General features: G+C 39.3%; 2 protein-coding genes across 5 annotated transcripts; both read right to left on the minus strand.

Annotated features, from left to right (window-relative positions):
- Positions 1-483: 483 nt before the first annotated feature.
- Positions 484-13,633, minus strand: LOC143182560 (ATP-binding cassette subfamily G member 4). Of its 4 annotated transcripts, none has more exons than XM_076383610.1 (13): positions 13,507-13,633; positions 12,674-12,752; positions 8,402-8,532; positions 6,406-6,523; positions 5,474-5,663; positions 5,091-5,236; positions 3,589-3,827; positions 3,212-3,508; positions 2,961-3,121; positions 2,711-2,879; positions 2,544-2,644; positions 2,127-2,468; positions 484-2,041 (listed from the first exon to the last, which is right to left on the minus strand). In XM_076383610.1, exons 2-13 carry the CDS (start codon positions 12,730-12,732, stop codon positions 1,883-1,885), a joined length of 2,112 nt encoding a protein of 703 aa, XP_076239725.1. In that variant the 5' UTR covers positions 12,733-12,752; positions 13,507-13,633; the 3' UTR covers positions 484-1,882. The 4 variants fall into 4 exon arrangements, with proteins under 4 accessions (XP_076239725.1, XP_076239727.1, XP_076239723.1 ...); XM_076383612.1 differs by having other exon boundaries at positions 12,674-12,749; positions 13,507-13,625; XM_076383608.1 differs by lacking the exons at positions 12,674-12,752; positions 13,507-13,633 and adding an exon at positions 9,196-9,438 and having other exon boundaries at positions 8,402-8,757.
- A 2,286-nt stretch (positions 13,634-15,919) lies between these two features.
- Positions 15,920-16,700, minus strand: LOC143182271 (small ribosomal subunit protein eS28). The gene is made up of 2 exons (XM_076383177.1): positions 16,390-16,700; positions 15,920-16,111 (listed from the first exon to the last, which is right to left on the minus strand). The coding sequence occupies exon 1, from the start codon at positions 16,623-16,625 to the stop codon at positions 16,428-16,430; it is 198 nt and encodes a 65-aa protein (XP_076239292.1). The 5' UTR covers positions 16,626-16,700; the 3' UTR covers positions 15,920-16,111; positions 16,390-16,427.
- Positions 16,701-20,212: the final 3,512 nt, after the last annotated feature.

Raw genomic sequence — 20,212 nt, forward strand, 5'->3', positions numbered from 1 at the left:
TGCAAACGTGTTTTAATTTCCATTCATTATGCTTGATAGCAGAGAGTAAGCCACACGTCGCGTGTAAATTACTGTTCCCTGTATTCCTTTTAACAATTTCCTTTTCGTTCTTTTCCACGAAAGATCTTAATCAAGTGGGATTCCTTTGACCATCAGAAAATGCGTGCATTTGGTTTCTGCATCGTGAGGTACTAAGTTAAAGCTCTTGCATCTATGGCTGTAAGGAAAATGACTTTTAAGTCACGTGCTTTTGTTTTCGAGATATTGGCATTTAAAGTTTTCAATTTCGATGTCTTATGGACTTGAATTTTTTTGGACCCTTATTTTCGAGTGAACAAATTTTTTTGATGTTCTTTCTTCTGCCTGAAAATATAAATTCTGCATTCTGGTTCTCAATTAAGACCTTAACACTAGTTTTAAAAAATGTTTGGGTTGTCGACTCTTGGAGAGAGGAGAGCAGACGAAGGTCTCGAACGATGCAAATGTATGAAAAGCATATTTTTATTCACAATAATTATATGCTATAAAATACAAGAAAGATTATGCCAATCCAACATAGATTCATGCACCTGTCTGCATGATATTTTACAAAAGTATGCGTGTACTGATCAGTATCGATCACGCAGAAATAATTCCTGTATAAATGTGTATAATTTATCCCATTCGTGTAAATAGATACAAACACATTTCCCGTTGAAGTACATCTATCAAGTCAGTATTATTTAAAAAAGGAATAAAGATACGAATGAAGTTGTAGTATGAAGTAACATACGTACTTTTGATTTGTCGTTTCTTCACTACAAGCGATAACAATCCCTAACATACAATTCGTGACGAGAACTAACGATAAATTTGTTTCTTTTTTTAAAGCTTCTGGGATACCCTATACCCGCGTATTCGCGTGACTCACATTTATAAAAGTAGATTTCCTTATAAAATATAAATTGTTCGGTATCTCTACTACATACAAGATAGAGGTCCATTGTAAGTGTTATGATGAACTGTAAAACTTCAATCGACTCTCTATGAATCGTAAGTTCTCAAGCAACAACGAATTTGGCAGAAAATTTGAGACGCGTTATTCGAAAATGTTATATTCGAGATATACACGGTAACACTGGCAAGATAACCGTTGATTATCGTGGACGTTGCTCTTAACAGAGCATCGTATTACACATTCGCGTTTAAAATACAACACAACAGATAATCGGTCTTTGCTTTCGTAATTCTCCTGCATCGTCAAACTCACAGCCATAGGTGGATAACAAATGTGATCGCTAGTGAAACGATGTCACTTAAGGCCTCTTATTCCTTCCAGAGAATAAAGTTACATCAGATTGGGATCTCTCAAACGTATCCCCCTTTCTTCCTCTTATCATCGTCCTAAAAGAACTGTGGTACACACGCTCACTCACACAGGCACACGCACACAAACGCGCGTAGAACGCACGTCTACGATCGATTCGAGATCAACGTGCGTGCTCACGCGACTATTCAAATGTGCTATCGTGTAACAAACATAATAAACAAAAAAGGCGAAGAAGTACCCTGAACGAATATGTCGCGAAAATTACTACAGAGTTTTCCCTTTGTGTAATCGATAGACACGAATAAATTACATGGTTTGGACCTTCTGGGTTCCACCTATAATAACTACAAACACGAACGGTACTTAATATTCATCGCACATTGGAGGCATAGTTCCTTCGACAATTACAAGTTGTCGGAGAAATTAAATCCTCGAGATACGCAAAATTATCGATCATCTGCTACTACTGCACGGCGATACCAAGAAAAATGCATTGCCGTGTGATTATTTAGCGATCGTTTATCCAAAAGGCAGACTCGAACTTGAATATTCGTTAAACGATCGTACGATGATCTATCGCGCAGTCTTTAGTTTCCAACGAAGGAATAGATAGGCGACAATTCGGAGAACAAGGAATATCAAAAGCAGGGCAAGAATATCGAGAGTAAAATCAGCGTCGAGCATATCCAACTCCTCCAACGTGGTTTCTGGATTTTTGAAGTGGCAGTACACCTGCAAAATCATTGCAAATTATTATCAATCTTGTTGAAGATGGATACATGGTAATAGCAGAAAGTTTTGACGAGGAGTACTGTACCTGGAAACATTTCAGTTTCTCTCGACCGAAGGAGTAAGTGGCTAAGGCAGTTCCTTCGAAACCGTATCTGATGTAACTCAGATAAGTGATCCATCTGAGATACACGGGAATAGCATCAAAGCTGACGAAGAAGCCAGAGAACAAGAGGAACGGTACGGACATGACTGGCGCTAAGAATACGCCATTCTGCACGTTCATGGCTGCTCCAACGACAAGGCCAACCGACTGAGCCACGAACGAAATTAGTAGACATGTCCCCATGAACATACTGAATCTCATTATTTCTGTTGGTTGACTTGTCATGAAATATACGATCGTGACGTATACTATGCAGAATATTGCCTGCAAGGAAAATTGCAGTAGTTAGATATGATGTAAAATACATTTTTTGAGAGGGTAATTATTTTGTATTCTCACCTGGAATGGTATATCCGATAAAGTAATGGCTAGATAGTAAGCCTTGAGAGAATACCACCTGTTAAAGTTTTCCTTGAGAAGCACCGGTAGCTCCAATGGGACTGTAAAGAATGGTAATGTTGAATTAAACTGTTACATCGATGAAGAAAGTAAGAAAATAAACGTACAAGATAAAATCGTGATGGTCATAGATGTGTACATGAGAAACAGCATGTTGAAGAAGAGGAAACCAAGGTTGCTAAGTACTTTAGCGCCGTCGTTTCCGATGTCGTAGTAAAGTGTACCGATCAATAATCCCACGAGAACATGAGCGAACAGTCGGAGGTACATAAGAGTCTAAAAAAATAAAAAATGGTTATATAAAAATTCAGAGTAATAGTTAATGATAAATTTGTTAAAGAGAATGGAATAACTTACCCAATCTCTGCGACTGAAAAGTAGGGTCCTCTTTAAAACGATCCAAAACTGTTGACACTCCGACGTAGGATATCTTTCTGGCGTAACAACAATCGAATCGTCCAACAACGCTACTTCAGCATTGTCTTTCTTGTCTGGATCGATTGGAATTGCTACTTCCACTATGCAACATTGAAAAAGAATTATATTAAAAGTACTGTATTGAAAAATACAGCGAGAGGATAGCTAGGGGATTGTTTATTCATAAGTACTTTGTTTAGCAATGTCGTTGGTCGCATAGGACGGAAGAAATGCTCCCTTATTCGTCTCTTTCATTTTGCTGTCTTGGAATTTCTCCTCGAGATTCTTCACATCGTTCTTATCTTTTAATTCAGCGTTTTCTCCACCTTCGATGCCTTTTTGAAACTGCTCGCTCGAGCTGTTGTTGAGCGGCTCTAACTTGCTATCAGGGAACGGATGTCCCTCTCGAATATCGTATTTTCCATTCTTGATAGCAGTTACCAGATTTCTGATATTGTCTCCATATTCGCCGCAAGATACTTCAATGACTGTGAAAGAAATTGAAATAGTAAATATCATGCTTCCAAATTGTATATTAGAAGAAGATAAATTAGAAAATAAAGCTTACTGAAGGAGGCTGGATTATGATAACTTGGGCAGTTAAGTCCAATGTTTCTTAGGAAAGGCACCAATTGTGACGTAGATCCCTGATAAACACACTGTCCTTCGGCCAGTGTGTACAGAGCATCGAACATTTCAAATAACCTGGCACTGGGTTGATGGATGGTACAGATTATCGTCCTTCCCCCTCTAGCTAAGGTCTTCAGGAGCGATATGCATTGAAAACAAGATGACGAATCTAAACCACTGTAAATAATACGATAAAGTTTGTTATTTGTTACAGATGTACCCATACCCGAAATCATGGGATAGCCATACTAAGTAGGTACACGTTATTTTCACTTCCAGGAAAATCGTGAATTAGTCACATGAATAATTTTAATAGTTTTTTATCCGGTTCCTACATTTTTCTCACGACCACGAGTGCCCGATTTCAAGAAATGTATCTCGTGATTTCATCCTAAAACGAATATGTTTTGTCTAAGGTATTGACCAGCGAAACAGGTCGCGGCAAAGACGATTTTTATTCCTGGTCTTCTTGGAAGTTTAGTGACGGTTCCTCTCGCACTTCCCATACAAATTTATTAATACAAATTGTCGAGCTATTCCCCATAACATGGTTTCATATTGCTCGCCTTCTAAAGTAAGACAACGAAATGCTCAGTCACGAAAATATGGCGTTCCTTTCTCCTGAATGATGTACGATTACAAATAAGTATGGACCTTGGATCGTTGGTCATTGAACGTTTGTTTTTTTCACGCCTTTAAAAACCTCAGGAAAACCGGTCGAACACGCGTCTTCGAAATATATCAATTAGTCACTTGCAAAGACACTAACTTATAAATGGAAATACGTACTCAGGTTGTAAACGTGAGGGACAAAATATAGTGCAAAGTACATCATGCTACTTGTGCCTTAAAATATGATATCTAATGTTTAGAAGAGTAAGTACGCGCGAGTGTAGAGAAAGCAAGAAGTGTTTTAAAAAGTCCTACTTTCTCCAGCTAGTCGCGCAATTATTCTTTCATTACATTTTTAACATTTAAGCGTTGCAATAATATTTATCTTAACTGAGTGAATAATTTCACAAAAAAATATAAAGTGAGAAAATATCAGAGAGAAAGTTATTAAGATTATAGATATCATTTTAATATACTCGATGGATTCTAGAAGTTAGAATATTTTTTGTTTGCAACTGCAATTTTGATGCTTTTCAATATAATTTCTTCGCCGCAGGGATGGAAACTTTGAGGATCATTGTCTGACACTGACCATGCTTTCATTGCAACGTTATATAAAAACTGGTCGGGTTTCTCTGTTACTGAGAGTGGTGAAAGTGGAAATACAAATACTATAAAGCATTCTCGGATGATGTTGCATTAATGGGTTTGATTAATATTTCTAAGCCATGACCCAATTTTGCTTCATTTCCCTTTTCCCATGCGTATTCACTCGCGTGACTAACAAAACCATCTGTTATATAAATTTATAAGTCTTTTCTTCTTTACCTCGTCGGTTCGTCGAAAAACATGATAGGAGGATTATTGACCAATTCGAGAGCAATCGAAAGCCTCTTCTTCTGTCCACCACTTAAGTTCGAGGTCATGGTTCGATGGTGTTCCGACAATCCAAGCGTCTCAAGAATCTCTTGAATCTGGAACGTAAAGAAAAGTAAATATTTTATTAACGAGCCAAAGTTTTCCTGTTAAGCATTATGGAAGTAAGAAAACGTGGACACAAATCTTCTTTCGTTCACTCGTTTTCCTCCTTCATTTTAATATTAAGTGATACAGCATCTGGCGTTAAACGGAGTGGATAAAATTCCATTAAATAAAAAATCTGTAAAAATTGACGTCTGCGAAATCCAAGAAAAAGTTCAACGTGGACGTACCACTTCTTCCTTTTCCGCTTTACTGACGTCCGTCCCAAGTTTCAGATTTGAGGCAACTTTCATGGCCTCGGCCACAGTTAAATTTGCGTGAAGCTGATTGTCTTGCATGATGTAACAGGAAAGCTTTCTAAAGGTGCTAAGATTCCTCTCGTGGCCGTTCATCGTGATACTTCCTTCCACGCCAGTCGACCTGAGCATACATTTGTAACCTTTTCACGTTTCTGTTTAGTGGAATGGCTCGCATTTAGGTGACCGATGGCACCTAAACGGAGTCTAAACTTCTCAAGGAGAATGAAACAGGAACGACAATAATTTTTATTCTCTGCTAGCTACCAAACACCTTTTTCGTTCGCATAATTCATAGAGGAATTATCATGGCCGCGACGTCAGAAAATGAAATGGAATAATACTGGACAGCAGAATAAATTGTAGGCCCAGCTCGTATTGTGTCTTCAATCGCCGAATTCAGCTTATAGGCCCGCAATAAGAAACCGGTTTGACTAACGAACCGCTAACAACCATTGCATATTTTACCTTCTCGCAACAGATATTCATTTCTCGACCGTGTTTAGCGAGCACAAATTTGAAGACATTTTAGAAAGCGCGTGGACCAAACTATGTAATCGAAAAAGTCCTCGTGAGAAGGTTGAGTAACAACGAGTCGCGAAGAAAGCGAAATCGCATCCTAGAAAGAAAGTGAAATCACGAGCGATCGAAGAAAGTGAAACTAAACGTTTGGAAAGCACGATCCAAAATGCTTTGCGTTTCGGGAAACAAAATCGAAGCGTATTTTGGTTACAATTTTGGTTTTATCTACAGTTTCCAATTTGTAGCGAACGATAAAGAGAATCACGCTGCTATCAATATCAGGAAATGATGATTTCTTAGTGAATAACGATCCCGTTACGAAACCTATAAACATAATGACTCACTTGTATCCGGTCAGGATGTTTAAAAGAGTAGACTTTCCTGCACCGGAAGGCCCCATAATGGCCGTCAGTTCTCCAGATCGGAGCCTTCCGCTGACGGACTTTAGGATTGTCTTCACATCTGAAAAAAAAAAACAGATAATGAGCACTTGGGACATGTAAACACTTGAAAACAAGAAATTGCAACTTTTTAATATCGGCAGTCATGCGTACTCATGCATTATTTTTTCTATCGTCATACTTTGACACAACAGTAGATATCAGGAAATAACGAGGATCACTTTATCGTTTGAAACTTGAAAGTTACGCACGAACTATGTTACATGGATGTAATGAAATTTGAAACTTCATTGATATTCTGCTTTAATAGCTGGATATTCATCGAATTAAATTTGTAATTGTTCGTGATGTTTTACTATGCACTGTGAATTGTGCAATACAGCAAGTCAGTTACGATGTTATTATCGTCAAATGACACGACAATACCGTGCATGTACTTATTCAAGATTACGTGACACTAAATACTTTTTTTATTATTGAAATTATAACATGATATTTCATCTCGTTTGAAAAAGCTAGACCTCGTTGCAAAAAGTGACGTTCTATAAATTAAAGATGATGTTGCAATTACATTATACTGACGTTAAAAATTTAGAGAATATTATGTAAAAGGAAATCAGGGACATGAATTTATTGAGTGATACATCTAATAATTGGAGATGATTCCACGACAGTGTGCATGCATCTATCATGCAATTTCAATTTATATGCAATCTCCAATTAAGCACATTAGCATAGAAAAATCTGTTTAATGCTTTAGGAAGGCTAGCTTTAAAGAGTTGCTGCTTCCAGTTGCGCAAAACAGAGATTGCAAAAATGATGCCATAACATATACGTTCACTTTCTACAACCGGTCATTTTGCTCCGACTGCCCTATTTACATGTGTGTACACGCGTAAACGTATGTTACCTACACAAAGATGTACATTATCCAAATTCCAGGAAGCTTTGAATTGATGCAAATCATCGATAACGCTTCAAGAATGCTTATCAAAATCTATGAAAAGTAATCTTAGAAAAGTAATCTTTTCTAGTAATTAGTTTAAACAGCAGATCAACTGCAGGAAGTTTGTAAAATTATTGAATTGTGTTTTCCTTGTATCGTCAGCATAAGTGCAATGTAAATGCCAACTCAATAGCCAGAAAAACAGAGCTTATCGCACAGCTGCTGCAAGTGGAACAGTAACTTGGTCAGAGTATAAATGAATGATAAGTGGGAACAAAGACTCGAGTTTTCAAATTGCTGTGTCCATTGTTGCCTTGGTGGTTATTATTACTCCGTGTTTCCTGAATCCGTGGACTTGAATTTTCTCTAAATACACGTGCATTTTAAGTGGAACACAGTAGATATCAACCGTGTGTTTTAAAAGCCGCTTTGGAAATCGTGTCTGAAGACTGTGAAGCCTTATGCCGTAACCGGTCTTCTTACAAAATCTTGGACGCTAATTTCATTCGTTCTAGTAAACTGTGTTGCACAGCTTTTCTGATATAATACAAATAAAACGACAGCAATCTTTATCTCCTTTTTTTAACAAGGATCACGGCTTATCTCTGCAGAATCATTTTCTATTTCACACGGCAATAGTATCACGCGAATAAAACATGACCGAGCTATCTATGTTTCAGTAGTATTTCTTTTTTTTTTTTAAATGGGTCGCATTCTATCGGCACCTACACTGCATTATGATAAGAACATATCAACACGGAATATGCAACCATTGCAAGCACGTGGACTGCGATTCGCCCTTCTCTCTGGCAAATAGCATTTACTTTCACTTTTGTGGTCAATGTCATTGGAAACTAGTTTCGTCCGTCCGATTTACCGATGCAACATCCGAAACCGTGAATGCATCTAAGCTAGAATTTGTGCAAGAAGCAATTACATGATCGCATGCAGGTTGGGCATAAATGCAAAAGTGGATTTTCAAAAGATACTCACTGCTTCTGCGTCCTTCGCGCACTTTATACGTCAAGTCAGTGAATGCTAGATCCACTGGCGGCCTTTTTGGCAGATGAGTGATCGTTTTTGGCTGCACAGGTACGATTTGCAACCGCGTTCCCGACCCTTTCCTGGGTTCCAACAAAATTTCATTGGTGTTATCTTCTCGCGAAGAGTTCCCCTCAAGCTTCATCTTTGCTCGTGATTGTTGCACAGTCTCTACTCAACCACGAACTTAATTCTAACTTGTAAACAGAGTTCTAAATTCCTCCTTCCACAGTCAATTCTCATTCAAACGAATCAGTCTTTTCGCGACACTGTGTTCTCCTCAACGAATGAACGAAGTTATTCATCGCCTGAAAAAATTATTCCATTGAAAATTGATGGTTCTTCCAACAGAAACTCGCCGAAACCAGCTTCAAAACGGGGCTATCGTAATTTACCAATATCTGCTTCCGCGTTAAAAGAAACTAGCTACTGAAATCACGATTTTCGATCGACCTTTGTACAAAAAAAGAATTGCAAATAGCTATATTATTTATGCCGATTCAGTCTGACGAAATGCTGAAGTATCAGCAATCTTTTGAATATTATCAAGTAGGATCTCCCACTTGGAGATAGCAAACTTCAAGTATTCTTGGATTAGAATTTACGAGGACCCATGGGCCTCCATCGAAGGCAAGCGGAAGCAAAGATTCGTCGACTCCCAGCAGGGGATTTCGAATAACCCGCGTTGTTGCTCAGCCGGCGGCACAACGACGCGTGGGAAGTTGAACAAAAAGAGGAGGCCGTGCCTTGAAACCAACTGCGTAGACCATCGACTCTATTCACGAACCAGCGACGAAGCACATCCTAGTTCTTCAGCTCCACGTTCTCGAATCACGTCTCGATTCGAGAGGTCAGGGGACACCCGCGGTACTCGACGAGTTTGCGAATGGCGAGCTCGCTCGGAGTGACGCGGCTGTGTCACTAACGAGAACGTAAAAAGGAAGTGGACAACACAGCTTGGCACTCCGTGCACGATGCTCGAACCTCGGTGTCTCGAGACTGACTGGCTTGGAGTCCAAGCTTGGACTCTATCGTTTCGCTGCACCACGGCCATCACCATTGACCGTCGTTGCTTTCCAGAGCGCTCTTTCTCGCTTCGTTACTCTTTCCTACCTTCTCTTATCAATTCCCCTTCACCGCCTCCCCCGACGCGTTTTAAACCACGCGACAAAGGAAGACGATCGTCGAGAGGAGGAGGACGAAAATTGGCGGTAGGCTGGGCTGTTAATGAGACCAAAGTCTGCGACTCTGGTTAATACACTCCTTTAATCATTCGGTCAGCTACTTAGCCACGACTTCTACCGATTTACCCCTGTTCAGATTCCCTCCCGCTCATATCGGTCAGGCTGATATCTTCCGACGAGGGCATTATTGTCTCGCTAGCCAGTGCTTGTTGAAGGTTCACTGGGAGAACAGTTTGTTTTCTGTATACAGTCTTCGTGGAATGTAAAAGAACTTGGTGCTTTAGTATTGAAATATTCTGCTATCGTAATTGTCGAAGAGAAACTTGTTTCTTGCCTGACGAGGCACTGTCATGGATCTTTGGAATGATCTAGCTTCGAGCTACCGTCTAGAGCGTGACCACAACGTCGATTTGATATTTATGAATACAACATAATCTCGGGGCGATTTAATTGCAAGGAATCGCGGGTTGATGTTTTCCTCATTGAATTTCAGCGAGCAAAGGTCAGAGAAGCAACGCGGAGTACCCAGATTTGGCGATGGGGTTTTAATGCATTGCGAATCGCGAACACCCTCGCGAATCGGCCGTTACTCACTGACTGATTAACGACAGTTTACATTTCTCTCGCGTGTGCAAAAGACAATGAGCCGCGAAACGGATGTCGTCGAGAAAGCACCGCTTTGACGTCCGAGGTTCGTCGTGTCACGTTTCATGGGCGTCATACTGTACGTGTTGGACTTAAGAAGGAGCAAAGTAGTTCGTTACAGCACTCGATAAGAGCAACATGCTCTATTCGTTAACTGTTCGGCTCGAGACAACACGAAGACGATTCATTATTGATGGAACAAGCCTTGGCGATCCTCGACCAAGAGAAAAAAAAATATAGTACGTGAATGTCGCACAGTAAATTGCCGATGACGCATGACACTCTGAATTCTATGACTTGGTTTATGAATCAATATTACGAGCTGTATTTTCCAAGGTATAACACGTAAATGTCTAGAAGAAACGACAGTAACAGCGATAATGGATGCACAAGTTGTTCATGTATTAGCTATAATAGCATCGTTTATAATAAAACGCTTTAATGATCGAAACGCAGAGCAAGATTCCGCAGTTATTCTCTATAAAAAGTGGACTTTGTAAATGACTGATACGACAGGATTTAGTTACATCTGAATCGTTCTTTTTTCGCTTTCATAATCTATAACATTCCACTCGGCGATTATTATATTTATAATGAAATGTCGAAGTTCAATCTTCGAGTAAAAGCTCGAGAAAAATTTTGCTTTTCTCAGAGTCACATGTCTTTTTAAGTGATGCCTTATTATACATAAAACTTGATCCATGAGTAGGTATTTACCATTATAGTCTTTGGAAATAGGCATTTAACATGTTAATTTTGTGTGTCTGAAACGAATGACTTCAATTTACATTATTTGAAATGGGCAAATTTTCACTCAGAGGTCCACCAGCTTAAAATTCAAACCATATCCTCGAACTTCGAGGTTCCCTTGTATTTTCCTTGTAGGTACAATTTGCATGGCACAAGTCACGTAAACCCCTTACAGAATCGCGATGTCATTGTACCCGTGTACACGAAAGTGTTTTAGAAGGACATGTCGTATACTCTTTAGTATGCACCGAACTGGTTTGGCCCCGCGAAGTATGTGCACGTGGATACTCCACCGAAACTCGTCGAAAGATAAAATCCCATGGTATACGTTTATAGTGTGTATAATATAAGACTACTGATACATTCATAGATTAAATAAATTACACTGAAATGTAGACGGTAATGTCGATGTCAGTCTCAAAGATTTTTATATGCAGATTATATGCATAATGCAGAAAAACCATCGGAAAATAAAAGGAAAGTCCTTTGTCATCATCGATGCAAATTCGATGCGTTAGAAAAACTCGTATTGCCGTGAATGAAGCTATCGTGAGATACTTCGCAAAGCTAGCCGGAATAAAGGTCGCTTACACAACCAGAAGCTCAAAGTCCGTGCGAGCGATTGTCGTTGTTCTCTGGTTACGATAAGAACGTAATTATTGTCTCGTTACAGCGGGTTTCATACCAACATGTAGTGTGATCTGCGCTGTATACTCTGACACAGTTAAACTTAATAACATATCATTCTGCGATCTTTCAAATCAGCAATGCATATATTCTATATAAATCAGCATGCCTACATGCTTTGCAAGTATAATCAGTAAGATTTGTTACAACAAAGCTCGAAGTCGACGGAGAACCGTATCGTCTTATCGGTCAAGTTATCGGTGTTCGATCGGATTTATCGAAAAAGCTCCAATACTTTCTGATGAGCTGTTACGATAAAGGTGACTGCATGTTTTTTTAGAAGAGGAGAGAAAGTAAACATCGATGGACTATGATCTATAATATTCCAAGTAGGAGCTGCAGCAATTTCTGCTGGATCAATTGACTCATTCAGAATCATCTCATTAAGCTGATAGTCTGCACGGAATAACAAGTACTAATGCAACTAGAGTTTAAAGGTGTGAATAAGATGAAATATACATGGTGGGTCATATATACAGGGTGTTCAAGTATCAAATAATCGATTCTAGTCTTAAATAATAACGCGAGGGAATTCAGGAACATGGATCATAAGAAATGCAAGCGATGTTTCATCGTCCGCGTTTCATGAGTATAAAAATTCAAGGAATTGAAGAAACCTACGAGACTTCTTAAAAATTCTATCACGGATGCTTCCGACAATGCGTCGAGACGATGTATGTAATCACGAGGCCATTGCAATCCGTCTATCGACCGCATACCATATCTTTTACTCAGTTGCAAAGCCGACAAACGCGTTCGAGCAGAATTTTCAACACCAGAAACAATATGGAGCAAAATAAATTATTATACCAGTTGCACTGTGCATACGAACGCATAGACTTTGTTATTGTGCGTAGAGACTGTTCAAAGCGCGGTATCGATGAAGCTTGAGAAGCAATTCGCTGGGTAAGAGTCACAGAATAAATATTAAATAAAAACAGATGACTGATTTGCTTACTGATCGACACCACTGCTGATCAAGCAGACCTGACCGTTCTGTCTTCCGCCTTCCACCATGATCGAAATGATTGAAACTGCTGGAAAAAGTTAAATAAATTAATGTCTTTATAGGTCGCTTATTATATTCTACGTATTCATTTCAGTATGATATAACCACTATGTAATTAAATGCCGAAGAGATGAAAAAAATGATTTGCATAGTCATTATTACAGTCACTAATAAAAAACTAAATAGATTATTAACACTCTGCTAAACAACTCAGTTTCCCTGGATCATTAAACAAATCAAAAATATTTCTTTCATAATACCCTTAAATTATATTTTTTTTTTTCCCCGAATAATAATACTGACTAACTTGTTAGCCTTGACCAGACAACTGAGCAAAGTTTTATTGACGAAATTTACATAATTCTGTTCAAGAAGCTTCATCTTTGTCCAGAAGCCAAGATTTTGAAGAAAAATCGCAGAACGTCGTCGTTTTCTTCGTAAAGGGGAACTTAAAATGTGGCGGGAAATTGACGAATCGATAAGCTCGCTCTTATCGGTAGAGCAATTCTATGACTGTCATATACTGCATTAAAATTGTTACGTTGTTTTTCTCATTTATCGTCTGAATTATCAGCCGCACGCATATGCACGATGCACCATGAAACCTTGGCGCGAGGAAATCGATGAAAAAAATGAAAGGTCATTGGAGCAGTGAAAACTGACACTGTACTGGCAACTAACCGCGAGAACTCGAGGTTATAATTATAAGGGAAGTCAGCAGCCTCGTATTCTATTTACACGTTTGTATATGCCCACGATTAAATAACTTTTGCAATACATACCGCCTCTTCTGTGGTCGTTGCGTTCTTCGTGCACGAATCGCGTAGATGTTTACGAGGCGTAGCTTTATAAATGTCGTGTGGTTCTGTGGTGCGAAAAAGAACTCTGCATACCACGCTCATCTACCAACACAGAGCACGAGTTTTCACTGAACACGTCGATCAATGGTCGACAACTGTTTGGAAGTCTTAATCGCGCTCGCTGTCTGATCAGCGATCATTCAAGGCATCCCCCATACCAAAATATGAGCGGATTGGTCGACGATAAGCTCGTGGGATCGTAAACTCCAGCATCATATCTTTTTTAACCCGAATGTCCCCACCAATGGACATTATGACGTTTCAAACCTGCTGTCACAGTTTACTCGTTCTATTATACAGAATTTATAAGAAGCTATGTCTATCGGTAATGAAAATGACTGCCTTCATTTTGGGGTCTTGTATCTGCTTTTAATTAGAGAGCTAATCGATAAGGATGAAAGCTGTGTTATCGTCTTACACGTTCGCTGGGGAACCGAAAGGAGACGCTTCAGAGCTATGCAAATGAGCGAAACAGAATACGAAGAACGAAATAGCAATTGAAGTGTTTGTAATGTTTGTTAGGAATTTTCAAAGAAATAGGAGTAGGTTTTCTAGGTTCACATCAAAAGATATATCAAGTTTTTACCAAAAATACCATTTATTTTCAATCTTTTCTCCTCGTTAAAAGACTTGGAAGTCCATCAAGGCTCGAACGCCAGGTCACAAAAGAAGTTCCTAAGTTGCAGCCATCAGCAAATTGTCGTCACTTCTCAGCAGAAGTGACGAAAATTTCCCAAGTCACACCACGGGGAGGTTGCTGCAAATGGTGACTCGCCCTATCTCCAACGATCCCATCCACCCTCCTTAGCAAAAGCAAAGCCACGGAAGACATCATCATGGCGAACATCCGCCAACCTCAAGAGGCCAACAGTGTTATTTACACGTTAACCTGCCCGCGAAGGAGGTAGAGGTGCTAGTCATCCCCTAAGCTCCTTCCTGCACCTAATTATCCTAACTTAATCTAGCTTATACTAATTTTTAGCTTTTCCCGGGTAGGTACTTAGAGAAGATGCAACCGCTTCGTGAATATGTAGCTTTGTCGGCGAGCTCCTTTGAAGAAGGAGAGCCAAGACGGTGTCGAGACGGTACACGGAACTCCCTAAGGCAGGAGTTGTGCGAATTTGGTTACATTGGCCAACTCTTTCGAAGCAGCATCGCGGGAAAGTGAGGAGAGGGTGAAGCTGCAAATAAACGTAGCAACTGTTGTTGCCAGCCTATTCACACGCGAGTTTTGCGGTAGAAGCTAAGCAAAGCAACCAGGTTAAACTTCGCTTCCATTCATCCGCAATCGCAAAGCTCCCTAATGGGATACCGTTTTACGCGTATGACCTCCTCCAGCCCGGTTCAACGTCGAACCGTATTACAGAAGGCAGATAAGGATCTGCAGACAATATATCTGCCGAATCACCACGCAGAACGGGCCGTGTAATAGCGATGCACGTCACGGGCAAACCTCGTGGCCCAAGGACAGAGTCCTCAGGTACGATTCCTCCCAGACGCCAGCGCAAATCGCGTGCTCCTTGGCGTAATAGCGTCCTAGAGAAGGCCACGTTTTGTGCCAATTTGACTCGCGCCAAATGAAGAACAAAATGGCGACCTCCTCTGTTAAACGCTACAGCCACGAGGCACACGAAATTTCACTTTACCGACACCAGCAGCTGGATGGAAAGATGGGCAGGGGACGCCCTTCGTCCAAGAGGCACAAGGAAACCGAATTGCACCGCGGAAGACACGGAAGACGCGGATGGCGCGGATGGACCTAGAATGACACTACATATTGTACGGACCGGTCACACTGAGTCGACTTGAACGCTTTTTCACTAAATGCTACGAAAAAAAATATTAAAATTCATTGTATGAATATCAGATTAATGCAAGACAAAACGAAGTATCACTCGCGGACGTTCAAGCCAGACTGACGATCGCCGGCTGTCGCATGGCTACCGAGGCGCGTTTGGCGATTGTGCTGCCACCAATATTTCAGATATTAATTCATAATTACTTCGGAAGACGATGATGGGAGATGAAATTATGTGTATTAAATTGCATGGTTGTTCTAGCATTAATAGAAATTAAAATTTTGATCAAATAGAAGCAGGGAATGAGAATAATTAATGTTAATAACGTTTCGACTTCCGCGACATCTGATAGCAGGAACGCGCGTTAGGTAAACAGATTCTGTCCCTTATGGCTCTGTCCTTTTCCTTTGTTCTTGGAAATTTTACTGCGCATAACTTGAAGAAACCAAAAGGACAGTTTTTGCTAAGGTGAAATCGGGTGTTTGGTAGAACGCGTAAACAAAACCAGGTCTGACTAATCCTGGTTAAACGAATGAAATATTATATCTTTACAGATTATATGCTTTTAAGTTATCTAATTTTTATTTCAAAATGCGTTTCAAATACATTTATACGACAATGAGACACGGCATTGGAATTGTTTGTGTGGGTAACTTTAGTAAAAAATAAGCGAGTAAAAAGTATTGTCTTCAGACTTCAAATTTAGCTGTTGTCTTTGCTTGTGTGACCTGGGAAATGAATAATCATCAATTTTATTTCATATATATGTCTTGTCTTCAACCCTCAACTAGTATGATAGAATGACTGCGATTTTACTGGGGGCATCCTTTATACAAAATATTAAAAATTCAATTATCACAAAAACTGCAATCTCTATCATACTAGACAAGAATTAAAGTAAATGGAAATATGAGATATGTATAAATATTTCTGGAAATTTCCATAGTCTAACTGGCGTTCAAAATACGTTACAGTTATGTGAGAATACCTGGAAGGATACGACTACCTTTTGTCAGTTAGAGGGGAGGTAGACAGTCATATAATTTAACGAAGCCGCCTGGCTTCCCTCTCAGATTCTAAGAGGGTCAGAATGTCCCCTTCTCGAACAGGACCCTTCACGTTCCGAATCAGCTGTCTATTTTGCTCGTTCAGAAACTCTACTTTGACCTGCGTACATTGTCCTTGGGAACCAGTTCTTCCAAGAACCTTTACTACTCTTGCACGTACTATGGGCTTCTCCATTTTCGTTCAATTTTCAGCTTTCCCAACGTTGTTGCACGGTTGCACAATTGATCGCCATACATTTAATGAATTCTTCAAAGTGCATTCGAATCCTTGCCAACATTGTTACACAATATCTAATTAAATTCAGAAGCCTGCTTTAAGAAGCAATTTAAACGGTATACGAGAACTAAAATTAGAAGCAAGAAAGCTGATTGTTAGTACATTAATGAGGATGTAAATTAATGTGTTTCATAAACTTCTAATTTTTAATTGAAAGGAATAGAAAAGATATAGGATTTTCACTTTGGTAGCCTTGGCAAAAACGAGCTTAAAATAGCTTCTTTAGAATTAGATTGGTCGCCTAAACACCACGTGCGTGACGAGCCCATTGCCTGTAAATTTGAATCTCATACTTGAAACCCTGAAGAAATGTTGCTTTCCCAGAGAAGGTTCATTTTTTAAACACAACAATGAATGTATTCATTATACAGATGTTTATTCATTTGTGCTTTAGTATAAACGTGACATTCCTTGCTTAGAACACGGAACATTATATTTGAAAATTTGTCTCGCAAGGATTTTGCAGTACCTTTCTTCCCGCGTGTGTATCTCGTTCATTAATTAATTGTTCTCTTCCCTCATCACGCGCTTGTTTCTTCGAATCACTCTCGATGTTCGCACACACAAACGTACAACTCTCACATACGTATACTCTTGTTCATATAAAATTACAATACCTGAAAAAAGTGTTATGTACTGTATGCGATACGTGGTCGGACAATATACATTGTACGTCGACGTGTGGTGTTTTTATGTGTCCTAGAAGCGAAAATGTATGAATCAATTCACCTATGCTGCGCATCTATTGTATCTACACACACGTAGTATGTAGCACGTTATTTGAATTCCTCAATAGCAGTTCGAAGATTCTGCCCACGAGATAGTATAGAATTAAAAGTTTGCTTGTTCGTTAATACAGTCTCAGCTCTGGCGAGCCTTGAACACAATACGCGCAGTTTCGTGCATGACCGAATCTGAGACAATTGATACATAGTTACTGCCCCTACGTGTTGCCCCAAATTTTTGCTATTAAACAAGATTGCGCAGCATCACAGAACACGAATTCAGAGTCCACGAGAAACAAATATACAATCAGCTGATGTGGCAAGCTAGCTGCAAATGAATGAAAATTCAACTAATTTCTTCGCAAATACGTACACCATAGCCTGATTTTAGATCTCGGTCGCATACACGCACGTTTCTTAATGTATGATTTGCATTCGCAATCATTGGGGATAATATAATGTAGATATAGTACAATAGGATTAAACGATTACTTCGATTCGTAATTTGTATGTCTCACTTTTCTCGCGCGATAATTGCTGGCTGAGATCTAAGAAATGTATGGTCCAAGGTATGAACTTAATAAAGAAATTGCTTTGTTTTTTAATGAAAAAGTATAATTGTCACGCTTTCATCATACCTATCCAACTTCGATACGTTCTCCTGCTCCATTACCATAAACCTCTATATGTATTTACACTTTCCTATGTACATTTTACAGAATTTTTTCTTGTACGCCAAACGATTGTTTGTCGGTACGGAATCACAGACATTCCAAGTTACCATTATTGAAACGCATACGGAATGAAACGAAAATGAACGTTTAATCTTTGGGTGTATGGTTCAAGTTTCAACAGTGATCACCTGATTGTGATACATAGATTTGCTATAAGTTGCCTGACAACGGTAAAAAAAAAAAGAGGGAAAAAATTAGAAAAAGCAGGGGAAACAAAGCGCATTCGCGCGTGTAACGCAGTGCCTCGTTGTACCTTGCCTATGTATCCCGTTGATCTGCTCCCTTAAGTTTAACAATAATACGTAAAAGTACAAACGATAATAATAATATAGCGAGTCTAAAAATATGAAAATTCTTTTGAACCCCCTACTTTACCTTTTCATTCTCTAAGAGACGTAAGATATAACTCTTCAAGAATTACATGTGTTTACCATTTAACGTATCTGTTATACGCGAAGCACGAGTTACTCACTGGTTATGAAGAATACGATTATTTACCTCAAAACGCTACGTCAGCGTTCAACTTCCGCTTCCTCGAAAATCGTTCTACTTTGCGTAATAATAGTCGCGAAAGTCGCACCAACTTTTGGCTATCTGTATTCAATCGAGCCTCAGATCAAACTAGACCGAAGCTTCCCTAAAATCGATAATGACTAAATTAGGTAAAGAAGCACGATTCTGAAGGCAGTCCTTCGGAAATTTATAATCAATTAGTACTCATATAATAAGTACGATTACTGCTTTACGTGGCAGTCCTCTAAACAATAACAAACACACATAACATGAATTGAATACAGTTCCTTCATTACAATATGATAGAACGAGCGAAACTTAAGATTAAAAAGTAATAAAAAAAGATATACCCTAAATAAAAAGCGATAAGTAGAATTCCTATATAATGCAGAAATATAAAAAATATTTATACATACACGAATATTTATCTCTCGTCAGTATCGAAAAGCTAAACGGAGAATAACGATGTCGATCAATCCTACCAATAAGATTATTCTGTACTCGGCCGTGTCGCGATCGTTTACGAAACGCTACGCAGCGATATGAAATCTAAAGTAAAGGGGAAAATATCTACGAAATTTTCAGTCGTTGAATAAATGAACTTGTAGCAGTACGAACAGTGCGTAGGCCGTGAAAAGAATTCCTGTACAAGTTCCCAAAACCAGAATAATCTTCGTTAAATTCGTAAACGTACCGATTTGCCATCGTGCCTGAAATTTGTCCTCTCCTGTTTTCATTGTAACTTATAATGCGCCCGTCACCCTTTTAATTAAACGACTATATCATCGTAATAAATGTAACAATGTTCGGCACTCTCACTTAGAAGCAACGCACAGGCAGCTAGTGATTGGTCAGGTGTGAGCTTTTTACAATAATATATGCGCATTGTCGCTTAAATATTACAATTACCGAATAATCTATTAATGGAATGACGATATGGGTAAAGATTGACCGCGATCACGTAAGAAATCATTACAGAGTACAAATACGCAATGAATGCCTCGCTGATATAGGTAAAGTATCGGACGCAGAGATGAACTCGCAGTGCTCCAATAATTTCTTTAAAACTGTCCCCTGCCCGACGTATTCAACGATTATTGGTCGTTCGTATATCTTCGAGGCACCATTTCCTAATCTAATGCGAATGTCAGCGATCGATGTAAATACGAGAACAATAAAGGATCCGTTTCTAATCATTGATCCGTAAACTCTATTGCTTATCTATTGAAAAAAGTCTATGTTCGCGTGATTGACACGCGCTTCGTTGGAGGGACCATGAGTCTTGACCGAGCCTAAGGCTCCTGGCGAGTTTGTAGTAATTGGCTAGAAATGTTTGCGTTTCGATTGGATGCGTATTATCAATGATGGTCTCGTCTCGGTCTATTATTGACGATGTACAATTCGAACCTAATTCCTGCGTCCTAAAGTTTATTAGAAATGCCTAAGTGTTCTATGCGCACGACTCTTTGTTAACCAGCCTCTTGGAAATATTCGTGTAGATAGACACGAAACG

The sequence above is a fragment of the Calliopsis andreniformis genome, chromosome 8 (genome assembly GCF_051401765.1).
Source record: "Calliopsis andreniformis isolate RMS-2024a chromosome 8, iyCalAndr_principal, whole genome shotgun sequence".
Taxonomy (NCBI): domain Eukaryota; kingdom Metazoa; phylum Arthropoda; class Insecta; order Hymenoptera; family Andrenidae; genus Calliopsis; species Calliopsis andreniformis.